Below are 17,566 nucleotides of genomic sequence, written 5' to 3'. Positions count from 1 at the left end.
AATGGTTAAGTGTCCCAGGCTATGTGAATAATGGTTAAGTGTCCCAGGCTAGGTGAATAATGGTATGTGTCCCAGGCTAGGTGAATAATGGTATGTGTCCCAGGCTAGGTGAATAATGGTATGTGTCCCAGGCTAGGTGAATAATGGTTAAGTGTCCCAGGCTAGGTGAATAATGGTATGTGTCCCAGGCTAGGTGAATAATGGTAAGTGTCCCAGGCTAGGTGAATAATGGTATGTGTCCCAGGCTAGGTGAATAACGGTATGTGTCCCAGGCTAGGTGAATAATGGTATGTGTCCCAGGCTAGGTGAATAATGGTATGTGTCCTAGCCTAGGCTAGGTGAATAATGGTATGTGTCCTAGGCTAGGTGAATAATGGTATGTGTCCCAGGCTAGGTGAATAATGGTATGTGTCCCAGGCTAGGTGAATAATGGTATGTGTCCCAGGCTAGGTGAATAATGGTATGTGTCCCAGGCGAGGTGAATAATGGTATGTGTCCTAGGCTAGGTGAATAATGGTATGTGTCCTAGGCTAGGTGAATAATGGTATGTGTCCTAGGCTAGGTGAATAATGGTATGTGTCCTAGGCTAGGTGAATAATGGTATGTGTCCCAGGCTAGGTGAATAATGGTATGTGTCCCAGGCTAGGTGAATAATGGTATGTGTCCCAGGCTAGGTGAATAATGGTATGTGTCCCAGGCTAGGTGAATAATGGTAAGTGTCCTAGGCTAGGTGAATAATGGTATGGGTCCTATAGGCTAGGTGAATAATGGTGTGTGTCCCAGGCTAGGTGAATAATGGTAAGTGTCCCAGGCTAGGTGAATAATGGTATGTGTCCCAGGCTAGGTGAATAATGGTATGTGTCCCAGGCTAGGTGAATAATGGTATGTGTCCCAGGCTAGGTGAATAATGGTATGTGTCCCAGGCGAGGTGAATAATGGTATGTGTCCTAGGCTAGGTGAATAATGGTATGTGTCCCAGGCTAGGTGAATAATGGTATGTGTCCCAGGCTAGGTGAATAATGGTATGTGTCCCAGGCTAGGTGAATAATGGTATGTGTCCCAGGCGAGGTGAATAATGGTATGTGTCCTAGGCTAGGTGAATAATGGTATGTGTCCTAGGCTAGGTGAATAATGGTATGTGTACCAGGCTATGTGAATAATGGAATGTGTCCCAGACTAGGTGGGCTAGGTAAATAATGGTAAGTGTCCCAGGCTAGGTGAATAATGGTATGTGTCCCAGGCTAGGTGAATAATGGTATGTGTACCAGGCTATGTGAATAATGGAATGTGTCCCAGGCTAGGTGGGCTAGGTAAATAATGGTAAGTGTCCTAGCCTAGGCTAGGTGAATAATGGTATGTGTCTTAGGCTAGGTGAATAATGGTATGTGTCCCAGGCTAGGTGAATAACGGTATGTGTCCCAGGCTAGGTGAATAACGGTATGTGTCCTAGGCTAGGTGAATAATGGTATGTGTCCTAGGCTAGGTGAATAATGGTATGTGTCCTAGGCTAGGTGAATAATGGTATGTGTCCTAGGCTAGGTGAATAATGGTATGTGTCCCAGGCTAGGTGAATAATGGTAAGTGTCCCAGGCTAGGTGAATAATGGTATGTGTCCTAGGCTAGGTGAATAATGGTATGTGTCCCAGGCTAGGTGAATAATGGTATGTGTCCCAGGCTAGGTGAATAACGGTATGTGTCCCAGGCTAGGTGAATAACGGTATGTGTCCCAGGCTAGGTGAATAACAGTATGTGTCCCAGGCTAGGTGAATAACGGTATGTGTCCCAGGCTAGGTGAATAACGGTATGTGTCCCAGGCTAGGTGAATAACGGTATGTGTCCCAGGCTAGGTGAATAATGGTATGTGTCCCAGGCTAGGTGAATAACAGTATGTGTCCCAGGCTAGGTGAATAATGGTATGTGTCCCAGGCTAGGTGAATAATGGTATGTGTCCCAGGCTAGGTGAATAATGGTATGTGTCCCAGGCTAGGTGAATAACGGTATGTGTCCCAGGCTAGGTGAATAACGGTATGTGTCCCAGGCTAGGTGAATAACAGTATGTGTCCCAGGCTAGGTGAATAATGGTATGTGTCCCAGGCTAGGTGAATAACGGTATGTGTCCCAGGCTAGGTGAATAACGGTATGTGTCCCAGGCTAGGTGAATAACGGTATGTGTCCCAGGCTAGGTGAATAACGGTATGTGTCCCAGGCTAGGTGAATAATGGTAAGTGTCCCAGGCTAGGTGAATAACGGTATGTGTCCCAGGCTAGGTGAATAACAGTATGTGTCCCAGGCTAGGTGAATAACGGTATGTGTCCCAGGCTAGGTGAATAACAGTATGTGTCCCAGGCTAGGTGAATAACGGTATGTGTCCCAGGCTAGGTGAATAACGGTATGTGTCCCAGGCTAGGTGAATAACGGTATGTGTCCTAGGCTAGGTGAATAATGGTATGTGTCCTAGGCTAGGTGAATAACGGTATGTGGCCTAGGCTAGGTGAATAACGGTATGTGTCCCAGGCTAGGTGAATAACGGTATGTGTCCCAGGCTAGGTGAATAACGGTATGTGTCCTAGGCTAGGTGAATAATGGTATGTGTCCTAGGCTAGGTGAATAACGGTATGTGTCCTAGGCTAGGTGAATAACGGTATGTGGCCTAGGCTAGGTGAATAACGGTATGTGTCCCAGGCTAGGTGAATAACGGTATGTGTCCCAGGCTAGGTGAATAACGGTATGTGTCCCAGGCTAGGTGAATAACGGTATGTGTCCCAGGCTAGGTGAATAACGGTATGTGTCCCAGGCTAGGTGAATAACGGTATGTGTCCCAGGCTAGGTGAATAACGGTATGTGTCCCAGGCTAGGTGAATAACGGTATGTGTCCCAGGCTAGGTGAATAACGGTATGTGTCCCGGGCTAGGTGCCACCCCACTGACCCGTCTGTAGGAGTATAGTGCAATGAAATCAATCCACCCTTAAGTACTGTATACTGAAGTACCATTTTGACTTTAGAGTTATTTGTACTTTAGTACTTTTAATTCTACTCCACTCCATCACAGAGGCACATATTGTATTTTTACTCCGCTACATAATATGTAGTGGAGTAAAAATACAATATTTTTGAAATATATTATATTTCAAAACTACAACTTCAACCCTATACATTTCAGCCATTTGAAAATAGATGATTTACACGTTTACGCATACGCGTAAACTTGTAAATCACCATAATTATTATAGGCTAGTTTCATAATCTTATTGTGTAAATCTAATTTTTATTCTGTAAGTCATTTGTTATGTTGTTAGTCTTAGTGATACAGTACAGTTGTTGTCAGTGTTGTTAATTGTGACCAACAAACAGACCGTAAACAACAGCAACAGGTGTTTGTTGTCACGTTGATGCACTGCGGTGCCTCTCTCTGCCACTGGGTGGCGCCCAGGAACCAGCCGGTGTGCCTTGCTGCTGGCAGCGTGCCAGCAGGTCAGCTCCACAAAGCCTGGGAAAAGCACTGCTATGCCCATATAAGGCTGCAATCCATCCGCTTCTCTCTCTCTCTCTCTCTCACTACATCTCTCGCTCTCCTCTTCTATAGTTCCTCTCTCTACCTCCTCTTCCACTACCATTCTCTCTCTCTCTCCTGTCTCTCTGGTGGAAAGTAACTAAGTACATACAAGTAGGCTACTGTACTGCAAGTATAATTTCGAGGCACATTAGAGATGTAGTGCAGCAGAGATGAAGAGATGAAGTACAAAGTATATTTTTTTATTTACTCCACTATAATTATCTGACTGCTTTTGAAATACTTACTACTATAGTTATACTTTTGCAGATTATTAGCACAGACATCATTAACTATACTTAAGCGAGCGATATGCTTTAGTTTGGGGCTAATCTTAAAGTAGCAGATCTGCAAGCTCGCGGGCACGTCACATCATCAGCTTTGTAGATCTGCCATTTCAAAAAATAAATAATTACAAAACACTTGAGTACATTTTCCGTTTCTGTGTACATATTGATGACAATGCTTTTGTAATTTCAGTCAAGTAACAAGTGGAATAAAGGACATACATGTGTTGTATGGAGAATATAGGTTGAATATAGGTTGCTACATTCAGGAAGGAGATATGGTGTACCAACATACAATAAGGTCAGACTAAAGAGGTCCTTTGTCCACCAGTCGACTTTGAGGCTTAATCATGAGGAGTTGTAGTAGCCACAGGGTAATCTAGGTGGTGGACATTGCTCTTGTCTTCATGTCTTTATGTATGTAAATTGTCTTGTTCTTTGTGTTATGTCAAATGTGTGTATGTTTTCTGCATACTTGGCTGCTGGGTTGCAAGACAAATGTCAGTGTGAACTGACAATAAAGTACTATATCATATCATATCATACCATACTTGTAAACAGTGGTGTGTACATTTACTCCAAGTACTATTATATACTTATAGGTAGTTTTCTGGTATTTTTTACTGGAGTATTTCCAACTTTCAACACTTTTACCTATACTCCACTATACCTCAGAGTTAAATATTGCTCTTTTTATTTTATTTTTACTCTAGTACAATTATTTTAAAACTTTAGTTACTATGTAGATCTGGATTATTTTTTACAAAACATTTCATGAACCACTTCAGCCCCTATATTACATTTCGGCCATTTGAAAATAGCCGATCTACAAGCTCACAATGCGTCACACTGTGAGCTTGTAGATAGTCTATTTTCAAAAGATTATTATAATTTTTTTTAATAATTTGAATAACGTGCAAAACGGGACATATTCTGCGATGAGCACTTTCTACTTTTGGTACTTCCAAGTACATTTCGGTATAATACTTTTACTCAATTAGGCCTTTATATACACTTTGAATTCCGAACTTTTACTTTAAAAAAAAGAAGAAAAAGAGTAAAGTTTATCCACCGCTTGTAAGAGCATTTTAATTTAGTGGTAGGCCTATTGTTACGGAGTTTACTTCTACAACTGCTCTTTTCTCCTCTTCCTCCTCTCCCTCACTCTCTCTCTCTCCCTCTGTGTAACCCCCCCCCCCCCCACCCTCTCTACCCCCCCTCCCTCTCTCAGGGTTATATTTACAGAGTAGCTTCTTGGCTCAGCGACCTTATTAGGAGCTCAGCCCTGCATGGTTGTCAGCAGCCCATCTCCCCCTACAAGACAGTGGTCCGCACACACACGCGCGCGGACACACACGCGCACACACACGCACACGCACACACAAGCGCACACGCGCGGCGCGCGCACAGTCGGTCCGGACAACATTGTAGTGACAGAGATTTTTTGGACACACTCAAATCCTGGCTATACTATACTGGACTTACGGGTGTCCCCTATTTTTTTTTGGTGACCGCTCTGCAAAAATAGTGGATCTACAAGCTCACAACCTTTATAGATTGGCTATTTTCCCCACGAAGACATTCTGTGTAGAGAGGGGGAGGGGGGACCTACACAGGGGGCAGGAAATGTCTCTCCCTCCAGCAGTGACAGAAACAGACATAACTAGAAAAAGTGCCCTTCTGGGCACAGGTCTCCACCAGGAGGATAGGACTGTGTGAGATGTTTGGCAAAATGTTTAGGATTAATATAAACATGTTTTTGAGGCATTTTGTTCCAAAAATGTGTTTTGCAAAAATCAACCTGTTGGTGGCGCTATAACAGGCCAATGTGAAAAGGGTGGGATATATTCCTCAGCCTAGTAAGAAAATGTGTGAAAGATTTCACGTAAATTGCATGCTGCGTTCATGATTTGAGGCTTTTGTTCAAAAGGGGGCAATCTTGCAAACTGTGAAAGCCAATTATAGCCAATTAGGATGGAATATGAAATATCGGACAGATCCGACTTGAGCACATGACCATAGAGATACTGTGTAACGATTTGTGAGATTTTTGGACAGAATCTGGAGGAGTAATATAAAAAAATGTGTTTTACAAAAGTCGGCCTCCTGGTGGCGCTATAAAAGGCAGATGCGGAAAATGCAGGTCAACGGTTTGTCCTTGGCCTCTAGGGAGTGTGCATGCAACGTTTCACGCAGATCGGTGCAGTTTTAGGTACAAAATGTGAAAAGCTGCCTCATGGTGGCGCTATAACAGGCCGTTCTGGAAAATGTGGGGCAGAGGTTCATCGTTGGCATCCAGGGAGTGTGTGCGCAAAGTTTGGCATCGACCGGGTTAACGGTGTCGGAGTTTAGCTGGTAACGGACGGACGGACGGACGGAAGGACGGACGGACGGACGGACGGCCACACACACACACGGACGGAGTGCAAAACATACTCTCTCCCCATGCCTTCGGCCTGGTGGAGACAATAATAACAACAACACGCCGTCAAAATGCTAATTGCTAATGAGAAAATAAACAGTAGCAGCACCATCACCGTATCAGTAAACACTTCATTCTGTGGCGGTCGATGTCATCGAGGTGGCACCGTGGTGGTGATGTCATCAACGTGGCCATGATGTCATCAAGATGGCCACTCGGGTCGGGGGGGCATACGATGGTCCGACGTACCAATAGTCTGACATACGTGGCCGATTAAGACACATGCACGGCTCCCGACATACGTGGCCGGTTAAGACACATACGTGGCCGGTTAAGACACATGCGTGGCCGGTTAAGACACATGCGTGGCCGGTTAAGACACATGCGTGGCCGGTTAAGACACATACGTGGCCGGTTAAGACACATGCGCGGCCGGTTAAGACACATGTGTGGCCGGTTAAGACACATGTGTGGCCGGTTAAGACACATGCGTGGCCGGTTAAGACTCAACCCGTGGCTTCCGTGTGGTTTGGGGTTAGGGTTAGGGTGTCGGAATATTGTGTGTCGGACCGTTAGGACGTCGGACCAAAGATATGCATCCCTGTGTCTTACAGGCCAGATGAGGATGATGATGATGATGCAGGACATCTGGTTAAACAATATGATCGTCATCCACCCATGCAGCCCTAAAGGGGAATTCCCCCTCTCTTGTCTTGGCCCGGGGGGGGGGGGGGGGGGGGGGGGATACTGGTCACCGCTAGGCAGAGAGAGGCCCTGAGACAGCACTGCTGCTGCTCTCAAAATCACTGTTGATTTATTTCGACTAGGATGGAAAATGTTCGTCGACTACCTTTTTTTATTAACGAAAAAAAAAAAAAACTAAGCTGTTAACTAAGCTAAATGTATTGACAATTTTGTCAACAAATAAAAACTAGACTAATATGTCAGGGAGGGACTAGTGGAGAAGCGATCCAGTAGAACTAAAAGGACAATGCATTTAATGTTTGGCGCTCTACAAGCTCACAGCAGGTGTGAGCTTGTAGATCTGCTATTTTCAGCATGTAACCAAGTCTAAGATGAGCCATTACAACATAATCAAGGCCTGCCGAAATATTGTTTTGTCGACAAAATCAACTGTAGATTTAGTCGGCTAAAACGAAAACCTTTCAGATGACTAAGATGTGACTTAAAACCAAATTAAAATGTATTCAAGACTATGGCTAAAACTATTGCTCTCAAAATTAACAGAGAAAAGTAACAGTTTGGGGATATTTAAGTAATTTCCCCACAAATGCGACACAGTCTCTCGGCTTTAGGTGCTGACATTCATTTAATATATTAGAAAACCAACAATTGTGAAAAAAGACCAAAAGATGAAAACACTTCATTTTTGACGTTATTATTATTCCAAGACTAAATATTATTTTTTATACACATACAATATACAATAACCACACTCCCTTACAAAAATGTGAGCAATCTGACAAACGGACAGGAAAAATATGAAAATATCTTTTTTTTTGTATCATATTAATGGTAATAATTAAAAACAATGCATAGCATAATAGGCAACAATTCTATATTGTGCAACAATGACCTTCGACCTTTAGCCCTGTAGAGCTGATTAACTCCTCCCCTACAAGTGGGAGGGTGCTCTGTTAACTCCTCCCCTACAAGTGGGAGGGGCTCTGTTAACTCCTCCCCCTAAGTGGGAGGGCCCTTCCAAAACAGAGGACTCTTGCAGTTGAAGTTTTTAAAGTGCTTCTGGATCTGCGGCCATTAATGCCTCATTACGACCTACACGTCGCACACAAACGGCGTTTTGGCGCCATTTTTTTTCCCGGCGCGCGGCAGCGACGACGTTGCGACAAAGCACGAGGGGCCGTGTTCACAGAAAGCGTTTTATTTATTTATTTTTTATCATGTCGTCAAGAAGCGCCCGCTCGCACGCAGCGGTTGTTTTACCGCCGCCCGCGCGGCGTTCGAACACGTCCACGGCTGATGAACGTTGTTGCGTCATCTGCAATATCCGCATAAATAGCAGGGATGCACCGATATAGGGAGATTTTCGTGGCGATATATCAACACTGATGTTTGAAATAACAATTTAGCCGCGGCTAGCTGATAACCGCTATTTGTTTATTTTGTCATTTGTTCGTTATGATTCCGACTTTTGTGCCAGTGGAAAAAAATAACAAACTGTAGCAAATCTTCAGCTTAGTATGCTGCAGAAAACAACGCACCGATAGAGCCAACAGAAAATGTACGCTTCCAAATAACTGCCATCGGTGAACGTCAACTCATTTGTCAATAGCAATATATACGGATACCGGCAAATAACGTCCGATACCGATAACGTGGCCGATATATCGGCGCATCCCTAACGAACATCCTGATAACGGTAAACATGGACGATACAGAGACGGGAGGTGTCTGATGAGCGACACTCCTCTCCATAAGCTGAACTGTTTTCTACTTGAAGCACCCAAAAAAATAATAATACTGGACAACCGAGATACGTGGAACTGGATTCTGGGCTCTGGGAAGAGGATTCTTTACTAAAGGTTGGGATCTCCTACTTCCTACGGTTCCAACACTGAGGAAAACCGGAATGGATTCCATCACATTTTGGAACGGCTTCCGGAAACTGGGTTTTATCCACACTGTCAGAGCTGCATATGTGTGGATGTCACGTCTGAAATACAATTACAATACCAAAAGGGGTTCGCAAACTTTTATTTGTTTTAATTTTAATTTCAAGCACCACCATAACTCTTGGGAGTGTACGAATGGCACCAACTTAAGGGTCCATTTGTACACTCTTCTCAAGAGTTTCAGACCCTGTGAGGGTCCATTTGGAACCCCCTTTGGGGATTGTTAAAGGGAACCGTTAAGGAATCCGACCATTCAAGAGGGAATCGTTAAGGAACCAGAATTCCCAACCCGAGTCTTTGTGTACTGTAGAAATTAAATAAGGAAAGGCACTGAGAGCAAAAAAATAATGAAAATAAAATGGCTTTCTGCGAACACGACCTCTACATGGGGCGTAAGAGCACGGAGTGTGTGGTCTGTGGTCAAACATACGTGCGCGGGGGGATGGGGGGGAGGGGAGGGGGAGTGCATAGGTGCGACAGAGGTAGGTGGGTTCAAAAACACAAAAAATAAAAAATCTGAATCAACTTCATGGACCGTCCTGCCTTCGGGACCTTCGTTCAAAGCAGTGGTTCTCAACCTTTTTTGGGGACCCTCAATATGATAAGCATTAGACTACGGACCCCCCCCTCCCTCAACTGAGTGTACATATGCAAGCATCCAATACCCACCTTAGATGTTACTGCCATTCATTCTGTCAATTAATGTTTTATATTGATTAAGTTAGGCCAGCGTTCGTATGCAACATAATGAAAGCCTCTCAACAGGCGATGGACCGGAAACAAGATGGCAAAATGCATTTATCTCGGATTGTTTTCCCAGAAGCTTTATTCACGGTCGATAACTAAATGATCACGGTTTACAAAAGTTGTGAATTTGTTCGCTTTCAAAACAAAAAGCTCAGAATGAAAAGATTGCGGGGCAGGGGCAAAATTAATGAATTAATAATAAATACCTGTCAGGGAATGTGTTTAAACACATGCGCACAACATAGTTTCGTTCCGTGCCCCGCCCCCTCTGCACTCGAAGCACCACGGAAACGCCAACGCTCATACAGAATCCCCATCCGCCATCTTTGAACCAGTCTGGAGCTCCTTCGGTGCTGCTAGAGGCGCTAATATGCTAACCGCGGGGCTTTGAATACTTTTTATTGAGGTCCAAATATCGCCTAATTGCCAATCCAGGCGCAGATGGAGAAAAGATTCGGAGAAAAACGCAGCTAAAGATCGTGGTTATAACAGGAGTGAAATGGAAGGGGAATTCTTGGATCACCCCCCGAGATGAACTTGTCTCCTACGGAAAAAAACACACCCGCCTACGGTGAGTAAAATCGAGGGTCGTCTGTACACAAAAAACGATAAAAAGACCTGTAAGGGTCCATTTGTACGCTCTCAGAGTTACAGACCTGTAAGGGTCAATTTGGATCCATGTGTACACTCTCAGAGTTACAGACCTGTAAGGGTCCATTTGGTTCCAAGTACACTCTCAGAGTTACAGACCCGTAAGGAAAAAAAATCAAATGTTGCCAGCCAATCTGCCCATAGCAGATCCACAAGCTTGCAGTGTGTCGCGGCACAAAGGCGGTGTGAGCTTACAGATCGGGCTATTTTCAACTAAGATATTGAATTTACAGCAAAAACAAAAGTCCATTGTACCAGCCCTGAGGGACTCCAGTCAACCACGCCTATAGGGTTTAAGTGGTTAAAGGGATATTTCACTTTCAAACATGTTTGGGGTCTTTTTAAAGTGTACTCAGGCTTTCGTGATTCACCCGCGGACACTTTGTAAGTTGCTCGGTTCAGTATTTAGATATTTGATATTAATTTGATCAGACACGCCCCCTTTCTACACAAACCCATTGTAACGTCAACCTCCATTTTAACCACGATGGATTCATTGAAAACACCCGTCCTCGGTTCTGAAGGTGACTGACATCGGCCTTCTAATGCGTGAGGGGGGCAGTGTTTTTTACATTACTTTTTTTTAAATATATTTTTGAGGGGAAATGAAAACAACCGGATCAAATCAAATCAAATCAAATCTATCTGGTGACTGACTGTATCAATCACGATAGAACCAAAGGCGGGTGTTTGTGACAAATCTAAAATGGTTAAAATGGCGTTTGCAGTTACAATGGGTTTGTATAGGAAGGGGGCGGGGCAGCTAAAATGAATGATCAACTATCTAAATACTGAACCAAGCAACTTACAAAGTGTCCGGGGTGAGACACGAAAGCCTGAGTAGACGATAAAATGACCCCAAACATGTTTGAAAGTGAAATATCCCTTTAACCACATAAACCCTATAGGCGTGGTTGACTGGAGTCGCTCAGGGCTGGTACAATGAACTTTTGTTTTTGCTGTAAATTAAATATCTTAGTTGACAATAGCCCGATCTGTAAGCTCACACCTCCTTTGCATCGCGACACACTGCAGGCTTGTGGATCTGCTATTTTTTCCTTACGGGTCTGTAAAAGAGTGTACACATGGAACCAAATGGACCTTTACAGGTCTGTATCTGAGAGTTTACACATGGAACCAAATGGACCCGGGTCTGTACTCTGAGAGCGTACAAATAGAACCAAATGGACCCTGTGAAAGGCCCTCACACTGGTTCACTCTGGTCCCCGCACCAAGTGTTGAGAACCCATGCTTTTTTGTAAAGGAGCACTCCAGCCATTTTCAGCCTTATCTTCCATCGTCTCCTTATACCATGTGCTGTAACTAGGCACCGTGTCCGTCTGAACTCACCACGTCTCATTGGTTGGGCTGTAGACAGACGCTCTCCCAAAACCCCACCTACCAAGTGACATCATCATCGATTGAGGGGAGGGTGGTTATTCGGAGCTAATGGAAACCTACAGCCTAAAAGATCTCGTTTGAAATGAAGCAACGATGATGCCGTTGGTAGGCGTGGTTTGGACAGGAAATTACATTTTAGTCCCATTAGTGAGCATTAGTGAGTGGAGATGTTGACAAAAAAGCTGAAATGTTCCTTTAGGATCAAACGAAACAAAACAAAAACAAGTTTGAAACACTGTTCAGACTTGGGTCTTCATTTGAAAAATACAAAATAAAAACAAAACAAAACTTTGGGGGTGGGGTTTTCGTCTGATGTCATTCTGTAGTTCTTGTGGGGGTGGCGTTATCGTCTGATGTCATTCTGTAGTTCTTCTTGTGGGGGTGGGGTTATGGTCCGATGTCATTCTGTAGTTCTTCTTGTGGGGGTGGGGTTATGGTCTGATGTCATTCTGTAGTTCTTTTGGGGGTGGGGTTATGGTCTGATGTCATTCTGTAGTTCTTGTGGGGGTGAGGTTATCGTCTGATGTCATTCTGTAGTTCTTGTGGGGGTGGGGTTATGGTCTGATGTCATTCTGTAGTTTTTTCGTTTTTGTTTCCAAAAGAAACCAAACGGACCGCACTTTGAGGAGCACTGGGTCAGAAGCACGGAGGCCGAGGAGGATCATCATTAGTCAAATTCGTGAAAAAAAAAAGAAAATTAAATTAAATAAAACGTGAAAACTTCGCGTGAATGTGAACCACAAAGAAAATAACACTAGTCGTGGGGAATCTTAACAGGAGCCACCGAGTTGCCGCTGCGTTTTTCTTTGTTTTTTACGGAATGTGCAACGAGGAAGTGATGCACGCGTAGGAATGTGTGTGCACTACGTCAATGTTCCCCTGGTGTGTGCACCCCCTGGTGGTCAGTCGTGCACGGTGCTGTGGGAGGTCTTCACTGCTCTCGGCAGTAAAAAGCCTCCAATTGTATATAACTAGAGATTTGTGGAATTTGACACGGTTGTGTACCTCAAGGATCAATCCTTGGTCCCCTGCTCATCCTGATAGATGTAAATGATTTGTAGTCTAATAGCATGTTTGTCCTTTTTGCTGACGATACCTTTATATTTCTGTCAGACAAAAAAAATAAAAAATAAACCTACGATGATGTGATTGTTAAAACAAAGAGCGTAACCGAATGGACCCGTTACATTCTAAAGTATCACGTCATTGCGCACCGCTGTCTGGCACCGAACCGAACGCAGCCGGTCGATAAGCACCGCGACAGGATTCGGTGGCGAGACGCGGCGCGCAGCGACGTACGTAAGTCAGGCGTGGGACTGGGAGGGATGTGGTTTTGTCCTGCCTCGGTTGTCGTCGTGACTTTCTGTGGCTCTCTTTGGCACTTGGAAGGATGTGAGGGGAGGGGAGGACTAGGACTGTCACAATTACTGCATAATCAATCGTCTAATCGCAATTATTTGAGAAAATCGCAATTATCTTTTGCATACTCGTCAATCGTTTCCATGTTGAAAAATGTCAGATCTACAAGCTTGTAAATCAACTATTTTAAGTATTTTTACTATTTTTCTATGTTGTAAGCTTGTTTCCGCTATTTTGTAATTTTTTTGGAAAGAGTTATTTGTTATTTGTGATAAGAAGGCCTGAAAGGCAAACAGAAATACAGATTGTAACGTTCCAATGTGCACGTAAAAAAACCCCACAATTAAATTGTTAATCGCAATTTTCTGTGTGACAATTAATTGTCAACTTGAATTGGTAATGTATCTCGCTACTTGGAGGGATGCGAGGGGAGACGGCCGGGGCTGTTAGTCACACATTTAAGTTCACCATTTAATTGTGTTTTGGGGCGTTGAACATTGGACAACATATGAATACAAATAAAGAAATAAATACATTTCAGATTGCCTTTAAGGCCTCGTAATAATAAAAAAAATTGCACAGGGGCAGATATGACAAATAACTTAAATATACTAAGAAATCACTGACGTATTTAATTATCTTGTAATGTTTATTTTTTGAAATGGCGTTTAAATAGCCGATCTACAAGCTTACAACCCGTCAGAAAGTGATCTGCTATTTCTGTTTTTCATTTTTATTTAGGCGATTATGCACGCAATAATTGCGATTATCTCAAATAATTGCGATGATGCGATTATGTAATAATTGTGACAGCCCTGAGGACGGCGTCTCTCCTGGAGGGGGGGGCTCTCGCTACTTGGAGAGTTTGCTGATCACGCGGATCAGAGCGCCGTTCTCGTCTTTGAGACGCTGGTTGTCGGCTCTCAAGTCTCCCAGGACCTGCATAGCGAGAGACGGACGGAGGGAGGGAGGCTTCAAAACAGCTTCACAACATGGACATATCTCTATAATGATGATAATAATAATAATAATAAACTGTATTTATAGAGCACCTTTCATGACACGAGTGCAGCGCAAAGTGCTTTACAAGACAAATAAAGTACAAAGTATATACAACTAAAAATATCAACAACATAACAATCAAGGCACAATCAAAGTACAAAATTTTTTAAAAACATCAAACATCACAAAAAAATCACACCAATCAGGGCAAGATCAGTGAAAGCATAGGACAGAGGCGTAATGAAAAAATGCATAAAAGACAATGAAATAGGTAAAACAGTGAGTCAACAAAAACAAAAATCAAAGGACTCAGCCAAATGAAAGAGTAAAAAAGTGGGTCTTAAGCTGTGTTTTAAAAAACATCTAGGGAGGGTGCCAGCCTAAGGTGCATTGGAAGTTTATTCCATGCGGTTTGCCAGTGGAAGGAGAACGCTGCTTCCCCATATTTCTTAAATGCCATTCTTTGTGGCTTTTCAAGCAGGCCAGCAGTGGTGGACCTAAGGGAGCGGTTTGGGACATACCTGGGCAAGCAGTCCTGGAGATAGGTGGGAGCGAGGCCATTTAAAGCTTTGTAAACAAGTAAAATAACTTTAAAAACAATTCTAAAAACAACCGGGAGCCAGTGTAAGGAGGCTAAAACTGGGGTGATATGGTCTCGCATATTGGTTTTTGTTGTCTGCAGATAAGGTCATTAATTACTTTGACAAGTGCTGTTTCAGTACTATGACCTTTCCGGAAGCCAGACTGACTGCACTTTATTTTTTTGTAGCATCTAATTGATGATACACAATTTTTTCTAAGAAGGGGTCCAGGTTGTGTTTCTTGAGAAGAGGCTTTACCACGGCCATTTCCAGAGTCTGGAAAGACGCCTGACTCAATAGAACTATTAACAATTTTTAAAATATCTCCAATTATACTATCTAAAACTTCTTTGAGAAATGGGGTGGGGATAGCATCCAATGAACAGGATCTGTGCTATAGTATGAAATGTCTCTTGTTCATGTGAATCTATCTATGCGTCTATCAATCAATCAATCAATCAATCAATCAATCAATCAATCAATCGCCAAATCATACAAGGGCGAAATAATTTATTGGCAGACATGAGATCAATACTAATAATCTCTCACCTTTAGCTCCTCCTCCAACTCAGCTACACGTCGTTCCAACATCCTCCTCTCCTGAGGAAGACAACGGTGAGGAGGTGATGAAGAGCATGGACATGGAAGCAAGGGGCAATCAATCAATCAATCCAGATTGTCAAATATTACCACTCAAAAGGAGGCAAGCGCTCATTTTAAACGAGCCGATCTACAAGCTCACGACACGGCGCCTGGCGTTGAGTCGCGCTGTGTCGAACACAGAGATGGAGACAGAGATCTCTTACCTTCTTCTCCAACTCCAGCAGAGCAGAGCAATCACTGAACCTCTCCTGTCTCTGTTGGATGGACAGACAGACAGACAGACAGACAGACAGACAGACAGACAGACAGACAGACAGACAGACAGACAGGCGGGCAGACAGACAGACATACAGACAGACATTTAATAAAGGACCTATAACATGGAATTCAACTTTTCCCATTTCTTTGGGCTCCCCTACATGTCTTTCTATCCACACAAATACCCAATTTTGAACATGTTGTGTGTGTGTGTGTGCGCACGTTCGTTCCACTGCTTTTATTAAATATAATGCAGGGAGAGGTATCCCAGTTTATATTCCATCAGGCTACAGTGTCGCTTGACCACAACAACTCATCCGTTTGGCAAGCGACACTGTCATGATGATGGAATGTAAACACACGTGTGTGTGTGTGTGTGTGTGTGTGTGTGTGTGTGCGTGCGTGTAGCAGAGTGGCTCACAGCCTCAGCCTGATGGCCTCAAAAGTCTAATATCATCCCCTGAGTCATAGGGATATCCCTTTGGCTTAGTCGTTAAGATGTTGGCTTTCTACGCGGGAGGCCCGGGTTCGATTCCCCGGTGTTACCTATGTGCGTGTACCTGTGCAGTGTGAGTGTGAGTGCGCGTGCGTGCGTACCTGTGCAGCTTTCTCCAGCTCCACTCTGGTCTGGCTGATGATCCTCTGAGTGTCTTGAAGCTGAGAATGAAGCTGGTTGTTCTCCCTGGAGACGTCCTCAAACAACTACACACACACACACACACACACACACACACACACACACACACACACACACACACGCACATGAGGACGTACGAAAGTTATCCGAAACGTGTCCTGCTGCTGTGAGCTTGTAGATCAGCGTTTCCCCACCACCGGTGGTACCGTGTAGCAAGTCTCGAAAAGTTGACCGAGTTCACAATGAAGGATTCAGTGTTAAGAAAATAGCTAAATTTTTTTAGCTACACAAACAGTGACATCACTGTCGAATCCTTGGTGTCCTTAACGCATCGCAGGCCTTCCACAGTGTTTATCGTTTTATCAGCACGCGTCGTCACAAGCTGTATTTTGGACGTATGAATTATTATTATTATGATTATTATCTCATGTAAACATTCAAGTACAACTATCAGAAGATGTAACCCATGTAAAGTTATATAATAATATAATGTAGCAGCCAGTCATTGACCATTATAATGTCTTTGACACGTTATTATTATGGATCCCACCGCAGTTCTGGGCCAGTAGTAAGGGCATTTTATCAGGTATTTGACCAATCTGGGAACTAAATCGTTACCAATAAATTTCTTCACTAATGTGTTTCTAAAGGTGTCTAATAACATGTACTAAAAGTTTGAAATTCAACTCCCGTGGGAAATTGAGTTATTAGCATAATATGTGACCATACCCATAAAATCCTATATAAGGCAAAAAAGTCAAAAATTCATCATTCTTTAAGTAGCATTTGACATGAAACTAGGGGGTTTTCATGATTCTGAATCCATTCCAAGCATTAGTTTTGCACAAAAAACACTCCTTGGGCTAAATTAGGCCATATCCACTTGACCAAATGTGCTGACCTCATCACGTTTGTGATGACGGCTATTGACGTTTTCCTCCCAAGGAGTGTTTTTTGTGCAAAACTAATGCTTGGAATGAATTCAGAATCATGAAAACCCCCTAGTTTCATATGTCACATGCTACTTAAAGCATGATGAAATTTTGACTTTTTTGCCTTATATAGGATGTTAAGGGTATGGTCACATATTATGCTAATAACTCAAATTTCCCACGGGAGTTGAATTTCAAACTTTTAGTACATGTTATTAGACACCTTTAGAAACACATTGGTGAAGACATTTCTTGGTAACGATTTAGTTCCCAGATTTTCATAGATTTCTCTTAGTACAGTGATTGGCCAGTAGTCGCTGTGATTTACAGTTCTCGTTTTTGCAACTACAGTATGCCTAAACCTAACCTCAGTAAAACCAGGAGCCAATCAGACACATAAGCCATCACATTGACATGTTCGACTCAGCACACCGCACCCAGCCCCCGCGAGTACCCCTACCAACCCAGGATGGAAATCCTT

General features: G+C 43.4%; 1 protein-coding gene across 6 annotated transcripts in view; it reads right to left on the bottom strand.

The window, feature by feature from the left end:
* Positions 1 to 8,106: 8,106 nt before the first annotated feature.
* LOC306922838 (protein phosphatase 1 regulatory subunit 12C) overlaps positions 8,107 to 17,566 on the bottom strand; it is a 79,437-nt gene continuing 69,977 nt past the window's right edge. For 5 of the 6 annotated variants that reach the window (XM_079500693.1, XM_079500695.1, XM_079500698.1 and 2 more), the window contains 4 exons: positions 16,114 to 16,218; positions 15,462 to 15,512; positions 15,205 to 15,255; positions 8,107 to 14,011 (listed from right to left, as the gene is read on the bottom strand). In XM_079500693.1, the coding sequence (XP_079356819.1) occupies positions 13,925 to 14,011; positions 15,205 to 15,255; positions 15,462 to 15,512; positions 16,114 to 16,218 (294 nt within the window). In that variant the 3' untranslated portion in view covers positions 8,107 to 13,924. Of the gene's footprint in view, positions 14,012 to 14,595; positions 14,642 to 15,204; positions 15,256 to 15,461; positions 15,513 to 16,113; positions 16,219 to 17,566 lie in introns of all 6 variants that reach the window. The other variant, XM_079500697.1, reaches the window with a different exon arrangement.

The sequence above is a fragment of the Electrona antarctica genome (genome assembly GCF_951216825.1).
Source record: "Electrona antarctica genome assembly, chromosome: 5".
Classification (NCBI taxonomy): Eukaryota; Metazoa; Chordata; class Actinopteri; order Myctophiformes; family Myctophidae; genus Electrona; species Electrona antarctica.
Note: the sequence above shows the minus strand (reverse complement) of the source record. Positions and strands in the feature narration are given on the sequence as shown.